The 18790-nt window shown below is 48.9% G+C and overlaps 1 protein-coding gene across 4 annotated transcripts in view; it reads right to left on the bottom strand.

The window, feature by feature from the left end:
• The window catches only part of DUSP22 (dual specificity phosphatase 22), a 57304-nt gene that overhangs the window by 23090 nt on the left and 15424 nt on the right, over window positions 1-18790 (bottom strand). For all 4 annotated transcript variants that reach the window (XR_004438471.1, XM_033216023.1, XM_033216021.1 and 1 more), the window contains one exon: window positions 15319-15401. Coding sequence is in view for 3 of the 4 variants with exons in the window: in XM_033216023.1 (XP_033071914.1) it covers window positions 15319-15401 (83 nt within the window). In the remaining variant the exon portion in view is untranslated. The remainder of the gene's footprint in view (window positions 1-15318; window positions 15402-18790) is intronic.

Here is an 18790-nt window from a genome sequence, read left to right as displayed (position 1 = left end):
AAACCGACATACATTTGACTTGTCAGATCAACAGATGAGCACTCAAAAGCTTATTTTTGTTCAAGATATTTCAGTGCAGGGCTAAAGTGGGCACAGTCAGAATGCTGGATTTCCTCCAGCCAGTACGGGCTGGGTTATGGGAAGGCGGCGAGGGAGATTCACTCTAGCTCCATCTCACCACTGAAAGTCCTCTCAGGTGCTTTCGGTTCAGCTGGAGGACTTGCTGATGTACAGAACTGTGACTCATGAAAACTGGGCCAGCCTCAGCAGTCACTGGCATTCCGTGGTATTACTTAATGAAGGTGAATCCTGAACAACCCGTATCAAAAACTTGCCATGAGTGAAAGCTGCTGCTTAGAAATCAGCAGTAGATATTCTAGGAGCCTTCTCTGTATGTATCATTAGGGAAAAAATTATCTTTTACAAACATTACCTGATCACACATCTCAGCTGCTGAAAAATATTCAGTGGCTCTCTCTGCAAAGTAGAGAAGACCCATCTTCACAGTGCTTCAACATCTGTCCACAACCCCTTCCTGACCTCCCATTCATGACATCTCCCTCTATCACCCCTGCCTCCCCGAACGCCAGCAACCCTGGCTGCCCTTAGTCTCCCAACTGTTCTGTGCTCTCCTGCCCCCGGCCATCCTGCCAAGTCCCTATGGTCTTCTCTCTCTGGAATAGGCTTTCTGTGTGGCTCTTCTCGGCAAAACCTCCCTGACATACCCACCAGGCTCTCTGTGGAGCCTTCCCTCACCTCCTCGGCCCCCCCTTAGCAGACTTCAGCCCCATGCTGGGCACCCCACAGCACCAGCAGCACACGGCGCATGGCCCTGGCAGGGACGACTGGCACTGTGTGAAGGGCCGGTCTCTCTCCCTAGACCCCCGGATTCCTCGAATGCCCAGGGCTGTGGTCATCACCCATCAGTCTCCTGGCACCTCTCTCCTGCAGACGGTTCCCAGTGAAGAAAGGAATGCATGAGGAGGGACACGCCGTTTCAGAATTGTAAACATGTGGCCACCAACCCAACGTGCCCCGACAGCACTGTTCCCAGGCTGGCCACGGCACCTGCAGGCAGCCCTGGAGTCACCGTCCAGCGCAGGCCGACCAGTCCAGGGCGCTGTCAGGCCCGCGCCTCCACCTTCGCTCTCCTCCATCCTGTGAGTGGGGCTCTGCTGCGGCCTCTAGGGAGAGTGGTGAGCACGCCCTCCCACACAGAAAACCACGACAGGCCAAGACAAGGCAAAGATGCTGGGCATTTTGGGGGCTGCATTAAACTGGGGGCGACCCAGCCCCAAGCTTCAGACCTGGCTGGGCTCCCGGAAGCTCCTTGTTTCCTCTCAGTAGTTCTCCTGCTGCCCAACAGCAAAGCTCAGGGTGGGTGAACTAGGGCCCATGTTCACGGGGCACAGCTGTGCCCGCCGATTTACGTTACTGTCTGTGGCTCCTCACCTCATGGTGGAGGGTAGAGTGGCTGCAGCTGAAGTCCCCAAAGCCCCAGATACTACCTGGGCCTTGACAGACAAAGTGTGCCAAGCCCTGGTCTAGACCGTCCCATTGCACGAGTCACTCTCATGGCTGGCAGCTTGTTTTGCACGTCCCATTTGTCTTCGACATTTAAATGACATCTGCTACCGCACACTACCTTCTGAGAACTGCAACATTCTTAATTGGCAGTTGAGCTCAGTTCTCCCTTAAGGCAGAGAGGGACAGAAGGATTTCCCTTGAACACAGGACTTGACACAAGGAAAGTCAATGTGACATGTGAAAAATACTGAGTGCAGTGCCAGAACACAGTAGGTGCTCAATAAACGGTAGCTGACAGGACTGTCGCCAGCGACTCTCCCTCAAGGGCAATCCCATCTGCATAGTTACCAGCAGATACAGCACTGCACACGCCAGGATGCAGAAGCCCAGGGCAGACGACTCTCCAGGCACCAGCAGGGAGAGGGCCACACTGCTCTTCAAGCTGTCTCCTGTACCGACCTCCCGAGCCAGCCTCCCCCTCCCGGCAGGACGCAGCGGCCTGCCTTAAACACAGCTCCCTCCTCAGGGAGGCACAGAGCACTGCTGGGAACACTGTGCCTGCTTTGCGGTTGGCTAAGCCAGTGAGCTCTCGGAGCCCCTCGCTGGTGATGGACTGAGTCCATCAGCTGCAGATGGGTTACAGGCTTTGCAGACTGCCGCTTATCTTCAGGCTTGGACACGATGTGCAGCATCTAGGAAGTCCTTTTTGAACAGCACAGACGAATCCTCCGGCTGAACACCACGTCCTCCCTCTGGGATCACACTGTAGAAGCTGTTTCGAAAAAGAGCAAACGCTGGCCCAGAGCAGGGTGCTGCCCTCCAGGGCTGGCCAGGTCTGCACGGGCAGGGCTGAGGCTCAAGACGTGCAAAGGTTGGACGTGGTGAGGGCCACGGGAGCTCAGGGCAGAAAGAACGTCCACGGGTTGGGAGAGTGGAGAGAAGTGAAAACAGCAGCTCTTCTGTTTCTCCTCCACACTGGGAGGGACACCCCTCTGTTATGGAGTAAGTGAATCTGAGAGACGAGCTGCATTCCTGCGCTCTGCAGCACTCACTGCCTGATGTTCACGCAGCAGGTGTGGGTGGGAGGGCGTCTTCCTTGCTCTGCTTAAGGACCAGCAGGTCACTGCTCCCCGGCCTCCCCAGGAAGGGACGGTGCTTCTCCAAGCCCTCCACCCTCTCCATGCCTGCCATTGCTACCAGTCTGATGGGCAATTTTTATTTGACAGCTGCATCCTCTTGCACCACGGCACAGAAGGAGGCCCTAGGTCACCTCGGTCAGAGCCCACATGTGGAAGCACAGGGAAGAGAGTGCCCCGGCCACCAAGGAGGCCAGAGGACACTCACTGGGGCAGCCGTGCGGCGGGAAGCCCACTGCCGACGTAGGGGCAGCTACAGAGGGTTCGTCAGAAACCTCAGCTTAAAGGACAGTTTTAAAAACCAGAAAGCAAAAACCAAACACACTTGGAAACGTTACCCTCCTTTGCTAGCTATGAGATCTTTTTTTCTTCAGGGCATAGGTGGAGCCATTCCATAATGCAATTTAACTGCAGCCTAGATCTACTCTCACTGACAAGCATTCAGAAGAGATTTCGAACTGCTTTCCATTCGGGTGCTGCGGGGCTGATCTCCCGGAACAAGGTACTTCATCAACTAGATATATTTGATTTGTACCTATTGTACCCTGGCTAGGCTCTGCCTCCTCCCAGGTCAGTACAGCTGAAATGATCCTTGAACTACTCTGCTTAGGAATAATTTCCAAGAGTAGGAGTCTCAAGCCAAGGTCTGAGCTCTGCTCTGTTCACCCCAGAGTTACAAACTGACAGCGAAGTCTGTGCCTTTGTAGCCATCCTAAGATGGCAAAGGGACGCCCTACGAGCCACTTCCCCCGCGTCCTCTCCTTGCACTCACAGTGGCTGCACCTCTCACAGAAGGAGCCAAGGGCTTGTGGATTAACCTCCACTAGCCGGGAAAAAATCTGAGAACGAAAAGTTGGACCTCAAGAGAAAGAGGCTGTAACTCAGATTTCAGAGGCACCTACTCCGTCCCATGCCCAGAACCTTTACCACGCATTTCATTCACTTTCCCACGGGAAACGAAGGCCAGAGCTAGCAGGTGATGCCCCTGCCCAGTGATGAATGCTGAAACCTGACGCCGGCAGGTAGTTGTGGTGATAACTGAAAGGAGAGAAATAATATTTCAGTTCAAACCTAGGGTTTGGTACTGTCCACCCCAACACACGCACACACACACACACACGTCTTTAAAACACCCCAGGTAGTCTGGCCACACCGAGGGGAACACATTTTTAAAAGCATGGACAGCGCTTGCTCACAGCCTGTAACAAGGTGATGAAACTAGCTAAGTGCTATTACTTCACTCTCAGAGTTTTAAAATAAGGCTGGATCACTTCCCTTGCAGGTGTGGGCAGACGCAAGGTCCACCTGCATTGCCTGGCAGGCAGTGATTATTCAGGGCACCTGAAAACAGCAGATTTGCTTAAACCAGTCTTTGGTAAACTAGGGCATATTTTCCTATGGCCAAAAACAACAGTGGTGCTCAGAGAGCCCTTCAACCCGGCGCTGGGTCTTAGCCAACCCCCTTTAACTTCCCATTTACACTTCGGACTGCAGACTCGAAGGCCCTCCCCACCAAGCAGCCACAACCCACGGAATCTCCCTGGAGTAGGTGTCCTCTTCCATCACCACCACCGCCACGAAGCTCAAGCTTTCTGCCAGCCACACACACAGTGCTGTCCTGACCCAGAACCAGACGCACCCTTTCCCTCCGCGGATGCTCTCCATGGACATTCCCCTCGGTTGTTTCTACCAAACTGAGCCTGTCTTCTCTTTCAAACTCCTTACGGAATTGCATCTCCTCTGAAAGCATCCCAGACTCACTATTCATGTCACCTAGCCTCCCCTTTCCAGTGTCCACAGCACCTAAAACAGCCAAACACAAGGGGCGTCTCGGGTTGGGGTCTGTGAATGAGACGCTGCAGCATCTCAGCTTGGGGGAAGCAAAACACAAACTCGACGTCGGGGCCACAGAGCCCCGAGGCACCCTGCAGGGCACCCCAAGGACTGTACTCAGAAGAGCTGAGACTAAGTAGAACCCACACGGCGGGTTACAGGAGTAACAAAGATGTGTGTGTCTCACAAGGTCATGTGTTCACAGGCTGTGACGTCCATCACATACCACCACATAAAAGCAAGACGCTGGAGGATGGCCCCACCGTCAATCCCCGGTCATGCTGTCCTAGCATTCTCTTGCATGGTTTTATTCAAGAGCGAGGGCTTAGCTTCCTACGTGCATACACTGTGACACTGTGATGCTCAAATCTTCAAGTCCAGCCTAGACCTCTCTCCTGAGCCCTGGACCTGTATTTCTATCCACTGATGAATATCACACGAACATCCCACCCATGGCTGAGCTTGGTCCCTTTCTTCCACCTGGCTCTGCTTCCTGGAGCACTCACATCCCTGGGTGGCAGCGCCGTGGGTACTTACGGCCTCACTGGCTATACTCTCAGGCGTCTCTGACTCCCCAGCCTGAGAAATGACTTTCTGTCTGTATTCTGAAGATGTCTGATGAGGTGCCTAAGTTTCTGGCTGCTGTAACTTCTTAATGGATTGTTCCTTTATTTATGTAGTTTCCCTCTTTACCCTAATTATTATTAATTTTTCTTTTGCTTTCGATTCCATTTTATCTCATGAAAACTATCGCTATGCCATCTTCCTTTTGCTTGATTCTTGCCAGAGAATCTTTACCCTTCTTTCATTTTCAACCTTGTTATGTCACTTTATGGAAGATTTTCAGATCAAATCTGATCCTTTCACTTTTAAAAAAAATCCAGTCCCCAGCATCCCAGTTCAGACCTTCATCACTGCTAACGAGGATTACTTCAAGAGCTTTCGAGGGTCTCTGGGGTACCCACCTCCCTCACTCCACTCCATCCTCGAGGCAACATCCCGCAAAAGAAATCTGAATGTGTCACCTGGCTTTATTCATGAATCTTTGCTGGGTCTCTGCTTACTGCAAGACGAAGTTCAGACCCCACAGCTTAACAAACAATGTCTTTGCTAATCTGCTCTGAGCCTGCTTTTCCAGTCTGGCCACGCTGGTGAGCTCTCAAGAGTGCCAGGACACACCTTCTCCTTGCATGCCCCATCCCTCAGTGTGCGCTGTGCCTCTGCACGTACTGCTTTCTCTACCCAGAATACCACCTCCAACTCAACTGTCATCTCCATCACAGCCTAGCAAACCTCTGTTATCATTTAGGACCAAATTTTCACCTTTGTCGGAGCCTTGCTGTCTGCCCGGCAGTGTCAGCTGCCTCTGCTGGGCTCCCAGGGCCCTCGCCTCTGGTATGCATGTTTCAGGATTTACACGCCTGTCTCTCCTTAATGCTGGGACGCACTCCGCTTCTCTCTGTATTTTATTCCCAGTCCCTGCTATGAGGTAGGCGCTCAATAAACGTTTGCTGAGTCTGAAGGGATAACAACTTCCAGTGCAGCCGAAAGGAGAACTGAAGATAGCACCACCCTCAGCCGTGCTGGCCACTGTCACCACTATCGCCAGGCGGGGCTCCCCTCCCCGTCCCCGACCTGCCCTGAAGCACTGAACCTACCGAAGACATGCCCCTCACCTGCCCTCCCCACTGAGTCGAACCACAGTAGTCCTGCGAGGCTGCCTCAACACCCCTCTCGTGACAAAGGCTTCCCCAAATCTCCCAGCCCATGGCCATGCAGCCCGTGCGTGGACTGGCAGAGCCCGTGCCATCTATGATAGGCACTTTGGCACCCAAAGGCAACCTGGCTGCAGTGGCGTCTATGCACACTACACTCAGCCAAAACATGGAGGAGCCCACGTGCCACACGCTTCTCCCAGAACCTGGGTTTGGAGATCCTGGCAGATCTTGCCCCTCACACATTCCCCACCGTGGACAGGGTGAGATGCAAACCAGGAAACCCACTCCAAGAACGTCGTCCTCCACACACCTGTGCCAGGTGATTGCTCAAGCAGAGCAGTCAGCAGGACATGTTGACACTGGGACTTAACATGAAGGCAAAATCTAGAAAGAGTGTTCTGCAAAAGTCTTCAGCTGTAGGGAGAGGCTGGTCAGGGAGTATGAGCCCGAGAGAGACGGTTCCCCAGCTGAAGGACGGGGTACCTCTAGGAAGCCAGGCCAAAAGAGCTCTTTGATTTAGAAATTTAAAAAACCGTTTCCTCCCTAGACTCAGTTAAGTACCGGAAGATCTCAAGCCCTCTGAGTCCAGCCATGCAGGGGTTCTAGGGCTCCATTTGCAAGTGAGTCTGTGGCAGCAGGACCAGCAGGCGGAGGGGCCGCTCTCACACACCTGACTGCCACACAAGAAACCTAGATGCAGCTTGCTTCAAGAAAGAGCGATTACTAGACAGTTTTCGATCCCTGCTATAATCATTTCTATTTGAGTCATATCTATTTAAATCTGGGGTTGGCTTCAAACAAATTTGCCTCAACACATGAAAGCTGCTGTAGCTTTTGGTACAGCAAGTACCACTGATTCTGGGCGGCTTCAAAGAGGTTTTCCTAGAGAGGTGAAAACAGCTGAGGTGTGCTGGAAACAACTGTCAATCTGAAAACCATTCCAGGTCAAACAGCAACTGGTTTTCAAAAGACCTGGACCTTTCTAGCAACTTGACACCCACAGTGTTTTTCGGTGAGATAGCTGAATTCACCCACGCTGGAAACCATGGCCAACGTGAATAGGAAAGCTTGCCCAGCACTTCGAGCTGTGTCCCCCGGGGATCTGTGAGTCCTGAAAAGGGGCAGAGATTCATTTTGTGTCCAATCAATCAGGTAGAAATAGAGCACACAGGAAATAAAGTCTAGACCATTAAAGAAGTGTCTTGGGCCGTCTTCTCCCTTTGAAGATTAAGATGACTGATATGAAGTGGATGGCATACTTGCTTTGGACCAACTGGCCATGGACAGCAGGATGTAGCCAAACACAGACTGCCTTCCAGTCAGGCCTGAACATTCAAATGAAATCTACCTATCACTACCAGACACACAGAGCATGGCCCACAGACGCCCTTCCCTTCTCTCTCTCCCTCTCTTCACTCAAATGGATACTTGGACATGATCTTACTGTGACAAATAAATTCAAGAATTTTTTTCTTTTTTAAATAGAGGAAAAAGTGGGAACCATCCATCCTTCCCTCCCTTTCCATTCTAGTTCTCTAGGAAATAGCCAGTTTGAGGAGTCTGGCATGGTCCTTTCCAACCCTTATCTGTGCATCATCATGCATATAAATGTAATACAGAAATACGCCACTGACTTTAAATTTTACACAGATGTGGTTATATTATGGGTATCATCCTATAACTTGCTTCTTTTTCTTAACAGTGGACTTAACCCTGTGAACACACAGACGTCTTCCTTTTCTCGTTGAATTGCTGCCAAGTATTCCTGAAAATGGATGAACCATCACTGACCACTCCCCTCCTGCCGAATATGGGGGCTGGCTCCAATCTGTTGCCATTACAAACAGGGCTGCCATGAATGGCTGCACACCTGAACGTCTGCACTCATCTGTGTGTGTGAGATGTGTGGCTTTGGGGCGTTATCCTCCTTGTGCCTGGAGAAGCGCAACCCACAGCTTCTTTGACTTGCAGTTCTGGACAGGAAAGGCCTTGGGGTCCTGAGAACTGAGGCCTGCTGTGGTCACCTGGTGAAAAGCGGGGCTGGAGGTGACGGCCTGCATGGCAGCCTCAGTGGCTGCTGGAGGAGGGCCACAGTCAATGAGGCTCTCTCTTGACAACCAGAACACAAGTCCCTGTGCCCTGAATGTCCTCTCAGCTTTTCCTAATGATGATAAGCTTTGCGAAGTCTGTGACAGCGTTTCCACAAGCTGTGTCCCCACCCCGGCATGGGGCTTGACCACGGCAAAGCCACCTTTAACTGACTGTCACTGTCTGTGTCGTGGATGCATGGTCCTCCTTGCAGAGCGAACCTTTTAATGCCAACCAAAGGTAGCTCTCTAGAGATCAGTGAGAAAGTCACAGGAGCTGTGCAGGGGATTATTGGTTGTTAGTAACTTAGGAAAGGATCATTCTGAACCAGAGGCCACAGCAGCTCTGTGGAGCAGGACATCCACAGGCACCGCTGCTTACCAGAGAAAGGAGGAACTACACAGACAGCCCAGAGAAGCCAGGCTGCATTGGACTAACCGATCCTCTGGCTTCACAAATTGCTCGTGATAAAGAAATCATTCTTGACCCAACTCTACTTTCATACCCTAACGAGCCACAAGTGACCAAAGACACGACAAGACATGATTTCTCACTTTGGAATGGGGCTAAAAAGGTGCATATCTCGCCTCTCATTAGCAGACGTCTGCAGAGGGGCCCCTGTGTGCTGGATCCACGCTGAGTGCTCTAAGGACCAGAGAAACTCCAGCACGGCGGCTGCCTGTGTGGGCTTGCAGGCCAGCCCAGGAGCCCGATGTGGGCCATGAACACTTACGTCATCAAGCACAGGTTAAATGGATGCTTAATACCCTACAGAAGTAGTGACAGTGCACACATAACTCACGACCCAACTGAGAGTAAAAACTGAAGATATTACAGAAACGGGGCAGAAGTCCTGAGTTTGGAGGACCCTGACGGTGTCCCTTTCGGAGGGAGGAAGAATTCATGTGGGCAAGAGAGGGTGGGAAGAGAGGAAAGAGAATACACACATGCCTTCTTCAGCTTTAAACACCCTTTATCATCTTGCTTCTGGCTTGCTTTACATTTGGGGAGCCAACAAAACTTCTGTTCAAGAGGAATGGGGTGGATCAGCAAGAGGAACATGTGGCAGGAAACCAGGGTCCCTCCAGGAGCCCTCGTAACCCAGGGAAAGAGGACGGGGCCATCCCAGCGGACTGGGCATCTCACCTTGGGGAGTTTGCTCATCAGTAAGCAGGTAAATAAAGACAGAAGTACAGGCATACAGATAACAACCAGAGGCAGAAGCCAACCACAAACTAACACAATTGAAGTCCTGGCACCAACACTTCAAAAAATGTCTTCAGCGTTAAAAGAAACATAAATAGAATCACCAAGAATAAATGTCTGCATATGAAAACATCCCATTCTTTTAAAAATACCATAAATGGTTCACACTGAAAACAGAAAATATCCAAGCTGAACTCTAGCTCATAAAAGCTACCTGGTACACAAACAATACCCTGGTCTTCACAGATGAGTATAAATCATTTTTTCTCTACCTGATCCTACACTATAATCTTACAATATGTGTTATTTTTAAAAAGGTAAGGTTCTCCATGTTAGAAGCCTAGTGAAGGCATGATAATATTTCTTAGAACTTTTTTTTTGTTAATAGTGAGAAATAGTTTTGTTTCCTGCAGGTGCTCTGGTTAAATACACAAAATGAAAAATGAAACATGAAATTTTTACATTAGAAAGAGTTCTGTTTCTTTTTTTCAGGGGAAGGGAGAAACCTTTCATTGCTCAATATTATTTTCTCAGCAACTACAAACAATATCGGGTTTCTGATTTGAAAAATCACTGTCTTTGCAACCGGAGTTTTCACCAACCCTCAAACCTGGAGCCATCAGCAGACGCTAAAGACGCTGCCCCCACCCAGCCCCACAAAAAAGGAAACACTTCTGAGCAGACACAAGCGACTCCCTGACAAAGTCCGAACATGGGCACAGGTGAAGGAGGATTTTGTTTTTTCCTCTTAAACAGGTCTGGGCTTACTTTCTACTGAAATTAATATATGTGGCAATCATCTTCCGCCATTTTACCAGCATCATATGCTCCAAAGTTTTGATACCAAAAGTGTACTCCTGAAGGGCTACGGCTGGCTACAAAACCCTTGCCTCTGTAGTGAGAAGGCCTCGGTTCCAGCCCTGGCCCTGCCACTTGCTGACAGATGATGTGAGAAGTCACCCAGGCAGCCTGGGTAAGCCATAGAGGCACCAAAATAACACCATCCACCTTGCCGGACTCCGAGTTCTCAGAGGAAGTCATGTCCTGGCACTGCCCACCAGCCGGAGTGCCAGGGATCACACTTTCTGAATTCCTAGGCATCGCCACAGGCCCAGTCAAATGTCTCCAGATTCAACGGCAGAAGAGGGACCTCATTCTCTGGGCTTCCACAGGCTCTGTTCCTGCTCCAAGCTACAGCTCTTCTCTCATGGTCATTAACGTTTATAAAGCATCTACAATGCATATCTTGTGCAAACACTAAAGGCTCTGGCAGGGAAGATCTTGGGATGAACTCATTTCTGTCACCCACAGTACCCGTCCCAAGGCCTGGAACGTGGTAGGAGCTCAAGAAATGAATAAAGCAGTAACCCATTGTCTTCAAAGGGAAGAACTATCTGGAAAGGGACGGGATGTGTGAAGAGGGTATTTGCAGCAAATAACAGCAAAAATCTTGCTAATGGGCCGGGCGCGGTGGCTCAAGCCTGTAATCCCAGCACTTTGGGAGGCCGAGACGGGCGGATCACGAGGTCAGGAGATCGAGACCATCCTGGCTAACGCGGTGAAACCCCGTCTCTACTAAAAAAATACAAAAAACTAGCCGGGCGAGGTGGCGGGTACCTGTAGTCCCAGCTACACGGGAGGCTGAGGCAGGAGAATGGCGTAAACCCAGGAGGCGGAGCTTGCAGTGAGCTGAGATCCGGCCACTGCACTCCAGCCCGGGCGACAGAGTGAGACTCCATCTCAAAAAAAAAAAAAAAAAAAAAAAAAAAAAAAAAATCTTGCTAATTAGAAGTAAAGAAGAGCAAAGCTCTGCGCTGGTGATGGCATGGGGGGAAGGCACTTTCATGCCTTGCTAGTACAAGCACAAATCGCACAACCTTTTTCCAAGGTGATCTGGTAAGATCTACCAATACCACTAAGGATATCGGAAACATCAGTTGTGCCAGGAGGGAACGGGGGCAGCGAGGCATGCTGGGAAACCCCGGTCTGACCGAGGAGTCCCGGCTTCCATCAGGTGACCCAGACGGCCGTGGGAATGAATCCCAGGCAAGCCCTTTCACGTCTCCCGTCGTCCAGGTTTCTGTCCACCCAGCGACGGAGCTGGGCTTGCTCATCTCTAGACCCTGCTTAGCTGGGACTTCTGTCTCAGACAGACAGCGGTGGGGCACAGAAATGGGCCAGAGCTGCTCAGAATCTCAGATGTGACTTTAGGGCGGACTAGAAAGCCTAGAAGTCCCCAGGTTCCTCTTATGTTTCTAAGATCTCCGTTCTGGAAGGTCTACTCCTCAGCCACTCTTCTGAAGAGGTAGTAAGTGGAGACACAGGCCTTTTTCCCTTGGCTGACCACCTCATCCCTCATGGTCCAGTGGATAAACACACCTTGTCTCATCCACCCAAGACGCATCAGAGACCATCCAGCCGCTGCCTGACCACAGGCAAGGCACAGCCACTCTGAAGGCCTGAGAACAGACCTTCCATGTTATTTTTCCAGCCAGGCTGTAGGAAGAGTACAAGATGCTGTGAATGCTATTTTGGGAAACCCCAACCCCCAGCAAATTACCCAAATAATGAAGTCCGATCTAATCCAACCAAAAGCAACCAAGGCACAAGTTCCTCAGTTCCTTCCTAAGTAAACTCAGTAAGTGCATAAGGACTAAAACTTTCTTCATCAGATCTCTCGTAGCAGGTACATTTCATAGCACAGTCGTTGGTCGGGAGTTGTGACAGGTTACAGATCATTACCTCCAGAGAGGATGGAACAGGCTCAAAAACTGTACAACCTTCCATTCTGCCTATAGCAGGTTCTCACAACAAACCAAGTAAACCAGGATTGAAAGGCAGCAGTCTGTACAAAGGCAGCCTCAGCCAGCAATAAGCCCAGAGTGGTACCCTCCCCTCCCACCCAGGTACCTCAGCCCACTGCTGCACAAGCAACCCTCCAGACCAGGGCTCACCCCGGAGGCTCCCATGGGGGCCTCCTTATTTGGATCCCCTGGATTTCACAGGAAATATTCCATGGGGGTCTCAGTAGGAGACGCATCACATAAGCAAGCACATACAATGTTTCCCGGCTCACAAAGGCTGATGTATGTCTGCACAACAGGGCTCTCAAGCCTTTATTCTGACTACACGACCACGAACCTTCCAGAGGAGAATAAAGTGTGCTAAGTTTTCTCAACTTGCATGACCACATCCAACAATATGAATACCCTCTCTCACGTAGTCTCCATCACAATAAAGGTAGAACTAGAGTAGAAACTCTTTGAGAAAAAAGCCCTTTGTAATGGATGCTAAGTACCCCAGAGCTTTAAACGCACTGAGATGTTCGTTGGAAATGACCCACAGAAGTATCCACAGCGTAGTGCCCAGCACACGGCTTCACAGCAGCAGGGCTCGCGGGACACCGGCATGGACGTAGTAAGACTAAAACCCTTCCATTTCAGACAGGAGCTACCCTCCCACTTCCTACCAAGCCCCAGCCCGGGGCTGCCCAGAGAAGCTAGTGGCCATTCAATAAATACGTGTGGTTTTGAAGATCTCAGAAAAGAGAGGACACCCAGCTCTCTCCTCACCTACCACTTATTCCTTCACCCTCACTTCGGGGCTCTCACCAACCGGGGGGTCAGCGCACTGCATTTGCTTGACCCTGCACAGTCTCCCCGCTCACCTTCATCCCTGCCCCGTTTCTCTCCCAGGATCAGGGCCGGCAGAACATGGAGCTGCTGAGGCGTCAAACCCATCCATTAATTCCCCACCGACTGCAAACACATCATTTCCCTGACTCATCTCAGGCTGCGTGAGGACACAGCTTCCGGATCTGGATTTGAAACTCAAGACAGAAGACTGCCTTTATGCCCCACGCAGACAGCTAAACAAAGATTTGAAACTTCTAAGAGTGTAACTTAACGTGTGCACCACCAATCCAATAACTTTGGTGCCTCACTTTTCCCCACTGTGCAATCAGAGGCTGTTGTTTTAATGTTTAAAATAAGAATAGATCATGCATTACTTGTGAACTTAAAGATTAATAAAATGCTAAGAGGGGCAATACGAAACTACACTATGCTACAAAACAGTGGTATAACACTTAATAAATATAAAATCACACGGAAGTACTTATTATGAAGCTAAGATAATAATAGCACCCAGAGACTACAACAGGATGTCTCCAAGGAAAAGCCATCCCAGTGAAGAAAAAGGGCAGACTTCTCTCTCTTTTTAACGGCAGAATTTGTCCTTGTAGACTGAGCTACAGAGGGAATAAAAAAGCATCTGCAGTGTGCTGTGCTGGGAACACAGTGTGCCCACAGCTCTGAGGTTTTACACAATCAGTGTGCTCTTTATACCTGAGTTACAACCCACCTGCTTCACTCGCTAGCCTGTGGCTTCCCGAGTGACAAGGGCTGCAGCTCTGATTTCTAACACTGGCAGATCTCCTGTCTACACAGAGGTCACAATGGGAGCAGATTGAAGGGTCATGTGCACACACGACAGTGTGTTCCATTAAATGGAGTATAAAGCAGGAGGCAGGCCTGGGGCTGAGGGTGGAGAGGGCATCTCTGCAATTTATTAAAATAAAGGAAACCTCAAGCCTCATCTTGTGATTTAAGAGGAAGTCAATCATGACCAGTTTGCAGTTTAACTTACCATCTTGGCCATAGCTTGGCTGTATTTTAAATACAAACTATTGTTGACAGATGAAAAAATGGAGTGGCCATTTTCAAAGGAACTCTTAGGCTCCAAAAAATGTTTGTTGTTGTTGTTATTTCCAATAAAATCATGCTGGAACACAAATTACGGCACCTTACCAAAAAAATTTATGAGTAAACAATACAAGGAAGTAGGAGCTCGGCGATCTGGAGAAATTAATTGAGGTTTGTTCACCAGCTATGAATCTCTGGTACTACAATGTTTAGTAGAATCATTTGTTATTCTACATTCTCACCAGTTTTAGCTTGCTTTATACTAACTAAAATCTGGCAGCCCTTATGGCTAAAGAGAACAGATACAATTAAAAAACATTACCTACTCTTGCCTAATATAAATTTAAATGAAAACAGCCTGAACCAGGATTCTTTCTTTCAGAACAAGTCACCCCTCCCTTTCCAACACCCCACCCTAAAATAGAAAAACACATACATCGCAACCACACAGCATTATTTTCTAAAAGGAGGTAACTTGGGCTCTGTCAAGGCCAATAAACATAAACAGATTTTACCTCTGGCCAACAGCTCAAACCGTCCATTAGGGTAAATTTAAAGATGTTTTTGGAATTAGTGCACAAGCAGACACACCCTGTTTACCCTGAAAACCTGAAACACAACAGCTTCTACACAAAAGTCTCCAGGTTAGAGCGGCCCTGGGAAACCTCCAGGCACAGTTTACCTTCTGTTTTCTTTTACCCCTAGATGCCAATGGTGGCTATTTGAGCTTAACTGGGACAAAATCAGGAAATGAGCAGGCTGAAGTGTTTTGGATTTTAAAACCAGAGATAACTCTGAAAGGAATGAAAATGGGCTTTAAATGTCCTTAAGGTCCAGCGGGAAATGCAGCATGAGCTTATTCCTAGGCATTTAGCCAAGAAAGCCAAAGTGGCAATGCAGCAGGAGTGTGATCAGAAAAAGCACACCCTTGCGCCACGCCACAGACAGCGCGCTGACCTAACGACGGCCTGAGCACCACGGGAACACCGTCAGAGACCACAGGAGCACGTTCGCACGGAGAGAACGTGGTTGCCTTCATGAACGTCATAGGCACTCCCACGGAATACAAATGAAGACGCCCACACACGCCCCCCGGTGCCCTCTTACCTCCAGCATAGGCCTGGCACTATCGTGGACAGACAGAATATGTGTCACCTTGTTCTTGCTCAACTGTTCCGCATCCCTGGCGTCTGTCAGAGAAGAAAGGGGATGGACATTTTGATATCTTTGCAAGTTAATTACTCCTAAAGTCTAGCCAGAAAAAAAAAAAAAAAACCCACAAAATGACTTACCTATTTCTTTCCTGAAACTTCATAACTGACCATACATGTAGGGAATTTCGGGCTACTGCTTTCATATATTTTGTCTAACTTTATTTCTGACTGTCTCATCTTTTGACCCAGAGTGACAAAGAAAAAAACTTTCTATGAGGAACAAGAGTCCCTTGAAATGATCAGACGCAGAAAGGCCTCTGGAATATAACCGCAGCCTCCTCTCACTGCCGCGTGGCTAAATGGCTACCTCGAACCATCTGCTATGTGGTCCCTAGACGGATGCCAAGGAGCCATAAGATGCCATACATCACAGTTCAGTATCGTATAGCCAGTCATTAACCAATGTTAATTCTATAAACCAATGAGAATTCCTGCTGAACAATTTTTTGTAATCACCACTCTCCTGATCCATCTTTTTTCTTTAAAAACTTGAGCCTCTGTTTTATTCTCCGGAGCCCTCCCCAAGGCAACTCGAAAGTGTGTTTCAGGCTACAGTCCTCAAGCTTGGCCCAGATAAACTCTCTGTATTAATTTTGCCTCAGCTTCTTCCTTTTAGGCAAAAACAGTGTTAATCCAGCACTTGAAGTGCACTTAGATTAATCAACGTTGTAATCATGATGGATTACATCATCAGGAAGCTAAATTTACAAGACCATTTTGTAGTCAGCATTTGTAAGAGATGACCTTAGGTCAGTCTTTTTGCATGAGACACACAATATTAGGGATATTTAAAATATATTTTTTAAATTCAATGACCTCTTAATGATTAGAATTCTTAAAAAGCTAAATACAAAAGAACCACTAACTCTGTGCATTACTTCTTTCCCCAGATATCAAAAGCATGGACGGTTCTGGATTCAGACAGGCCTGTGGTTTACATCATCTATATTCACTTTAAAGCACAATTAAAAAATGAAACTCTTTCTGGAAATTCCAAACAGAACTGTCTATCAGCTATCAGTTGGCTATTAAATTATCTCCATATGAACCTAAGAAGATAACAAAATTATATTCCCTTCCAATATTCCTATCTGCAAAAAGAAGACCGAATGGTGTGATCCCCTGAATTGGAACCCTTCTAACTAATCTACAAAACAGGGGGCCAGCAGGAAATGAGGAGGTCCACTTCTCTGCGCCCCCATCCCAGCCTGGCCAAGCTTTTCAAAATGATACAGGAGAAATGGATTGAAAGGCAAATGTTTAGGCAGGGTGTGGTGACTCACACCTGTAATCCTGGAACTTTGGGAGGCCGAGACAGGCGGATCACCTGAGGTCAGGAGTGTGAGACCAGCCTGGCCAACATGGCGAAATCAGGTCTCTACTAAAATTACAAAATGTATCTGGGCGTGGTGGTGTGCACCTGTAATCCCCACTACTAGGGAGGCTGAAGTAGGAGGATCGCTTGAACCCAGGAGGCAGAGGTTGCCGTGAGCTGAGATCATCCCACTGAACTCCAGCCTGGGCAACAGAGTGAGAATCCACCTCAAACAAAACGAAACAGCAACAACAAAGAAAGGCAAATGTTTAATTATCATGGTTCTGGAGACTATTTCATGGCATGGGAAAATGCTCGGGGTATAATGCGAACCATAAATATGACACAGACCCAACGTATAAAAGCGCAGAGACATGCTCCCTCCCACAGCAGGGAGCATGGCGGGACTGGTCCAAAGGCAGCCCCAGCTCAGAGACGGAATTACAAGTGGTTTTTTTCCTTCTTTATCGCTTACGTGTGTGTGTGTGTGTGTGTGTTCTACATGAGTGGCTCTAAAGTTTAACACCCTGTGAACTACCAAGAGGCTCAGTTAGAAAGGCGGAGGCCAGAACGCACGCTTAGTTCCTGATCCACCCCGGGGCTGAGGAATCTCCATTTCTAACAAGCCTTGATGATGATGCAGAAATCAAGAAACGTTGTTCTAAACATTCAGCAATGTCAGGAAAAAAATTTAACTCACATTAAAACACCAGTTTCATTTTAAGACTCTTTCCATTGCTCCAGCCTCTCAGGCTCCACGTTCCAGGCTGCTGCTTTCCCAGATTCAAATTCTCGAGCTTCAGATTCAGGGCTATCACTTTCAAGCATTTTGCCTAAGTTTATTTCTGACCAGCTCATCTTTTGACCCGAAGTGAGAAAGAAAAAACCTTTTTATATGAGGAACACGAGCCCTTTATCAGGCTCAGAAAGGCATCCATCCCGTAAGGGCAGTCTCCTCTCACTCCCGCTTGAGCTAAATCATTACCTCGAAGCCACCTGCTATGGATGGGAGCCATCTACACAGCACATGCAGACTCACTGCCAACCCCCCACCCCTCACAAGCTGGAGTACCAGCAGGGCTAGCTTAGAATTAATTAGGCAGAAGCTAAAATCGTTTTGGAAGACACAGGCAGCCAGTCCTCACATTCACACCAAAATGGGATTTTCCAATCGCCACCGGTATGGACATTTTAGACAAGCAGTGAAACAGACAAAGCCGGGGCTTCGGCGCTCCCCGAACCCGCAGAAGGTGGGACAGGGACCCAGCAGACGTGGGGCAGCCTGACGGGGCCAGCTCATCTTACCCTCCCATCTGGCTCCTCCAGACACCCACTCCACCTGGCGTTTGAATTTTAACAATCCATATTTGTTTCAATCTACTTTTCTCCTTTCACAGCAGCTTTATTGAGATATAACTCACACACCATAATATGCACCCTGATCAAGTCCATGATTCAGTGGTTTCATACATTCACAAGGCTGCGTACCTGTCACAAATCATAACTTTAGAACATTCTCTTCACCCAGTAAAATGCCTTTATAATACAGAGTGAATCTTTTTAAAGTGGCCTGGGGAAAAAAAAAGTGTACATTTCTGAATACAGAAGACCACCCGATATCACACAACGGCCAACGGACTGCTGGACTCCAAAGCAAAGGGAAGCACTCCAGGGCCAGCGCTTCTCCTCTTCCTCACTGCACGCTCGCACCATGTCCACTGGTGCATCCCTTCCCATGAGGCACAGGCTCTGCCCACTTACTTGAGTGCATAAAATGCTTAATGAAACCTGCCGGGTGATGACACTGGAACTTTATTTCTTACGAACTTCACATTATTGATTGTCCTGGAAGGCCAATGAGCAGCGAAGTCACGAGCTGGGAATCCAGCTGTAAGGCCCAGGGTGGAGCTTCCTCAGCTGCACAGACACAGCTTGTATATTTCCAACGCGCTGCTCCTGAGCACAGACCTATAGGGTCAGAACTTAGCACGCTGGTGCTCAGCATGGGGTCCTCCAACCGGCAGCACAGCATCACCTGGAGCTGACTCCA

The sequence above is a fragment of the Trachypithecus francoisi genome, unplaced genomic scaffold, assembly GCF_009764315.1.
Source record: "Trachypithecus francoisi isolate TF-2019V2 unplaced genomic scaffold, Tfra_2.0 Lachesis_group10, whole genome shotgun sequence".
Taxonomy (NCBI): Eukaryota; Metazoa; Chordata; class Mammalia; order Primates; family Cercopithecidae; genus Trachypithecus; species Trachypithecus francoisi.
The sequence above is the reverse complement of the archived record's forward strand: the minus strand, read 5'-3'. Positions and strand labels throughout refer to the sequence as shown.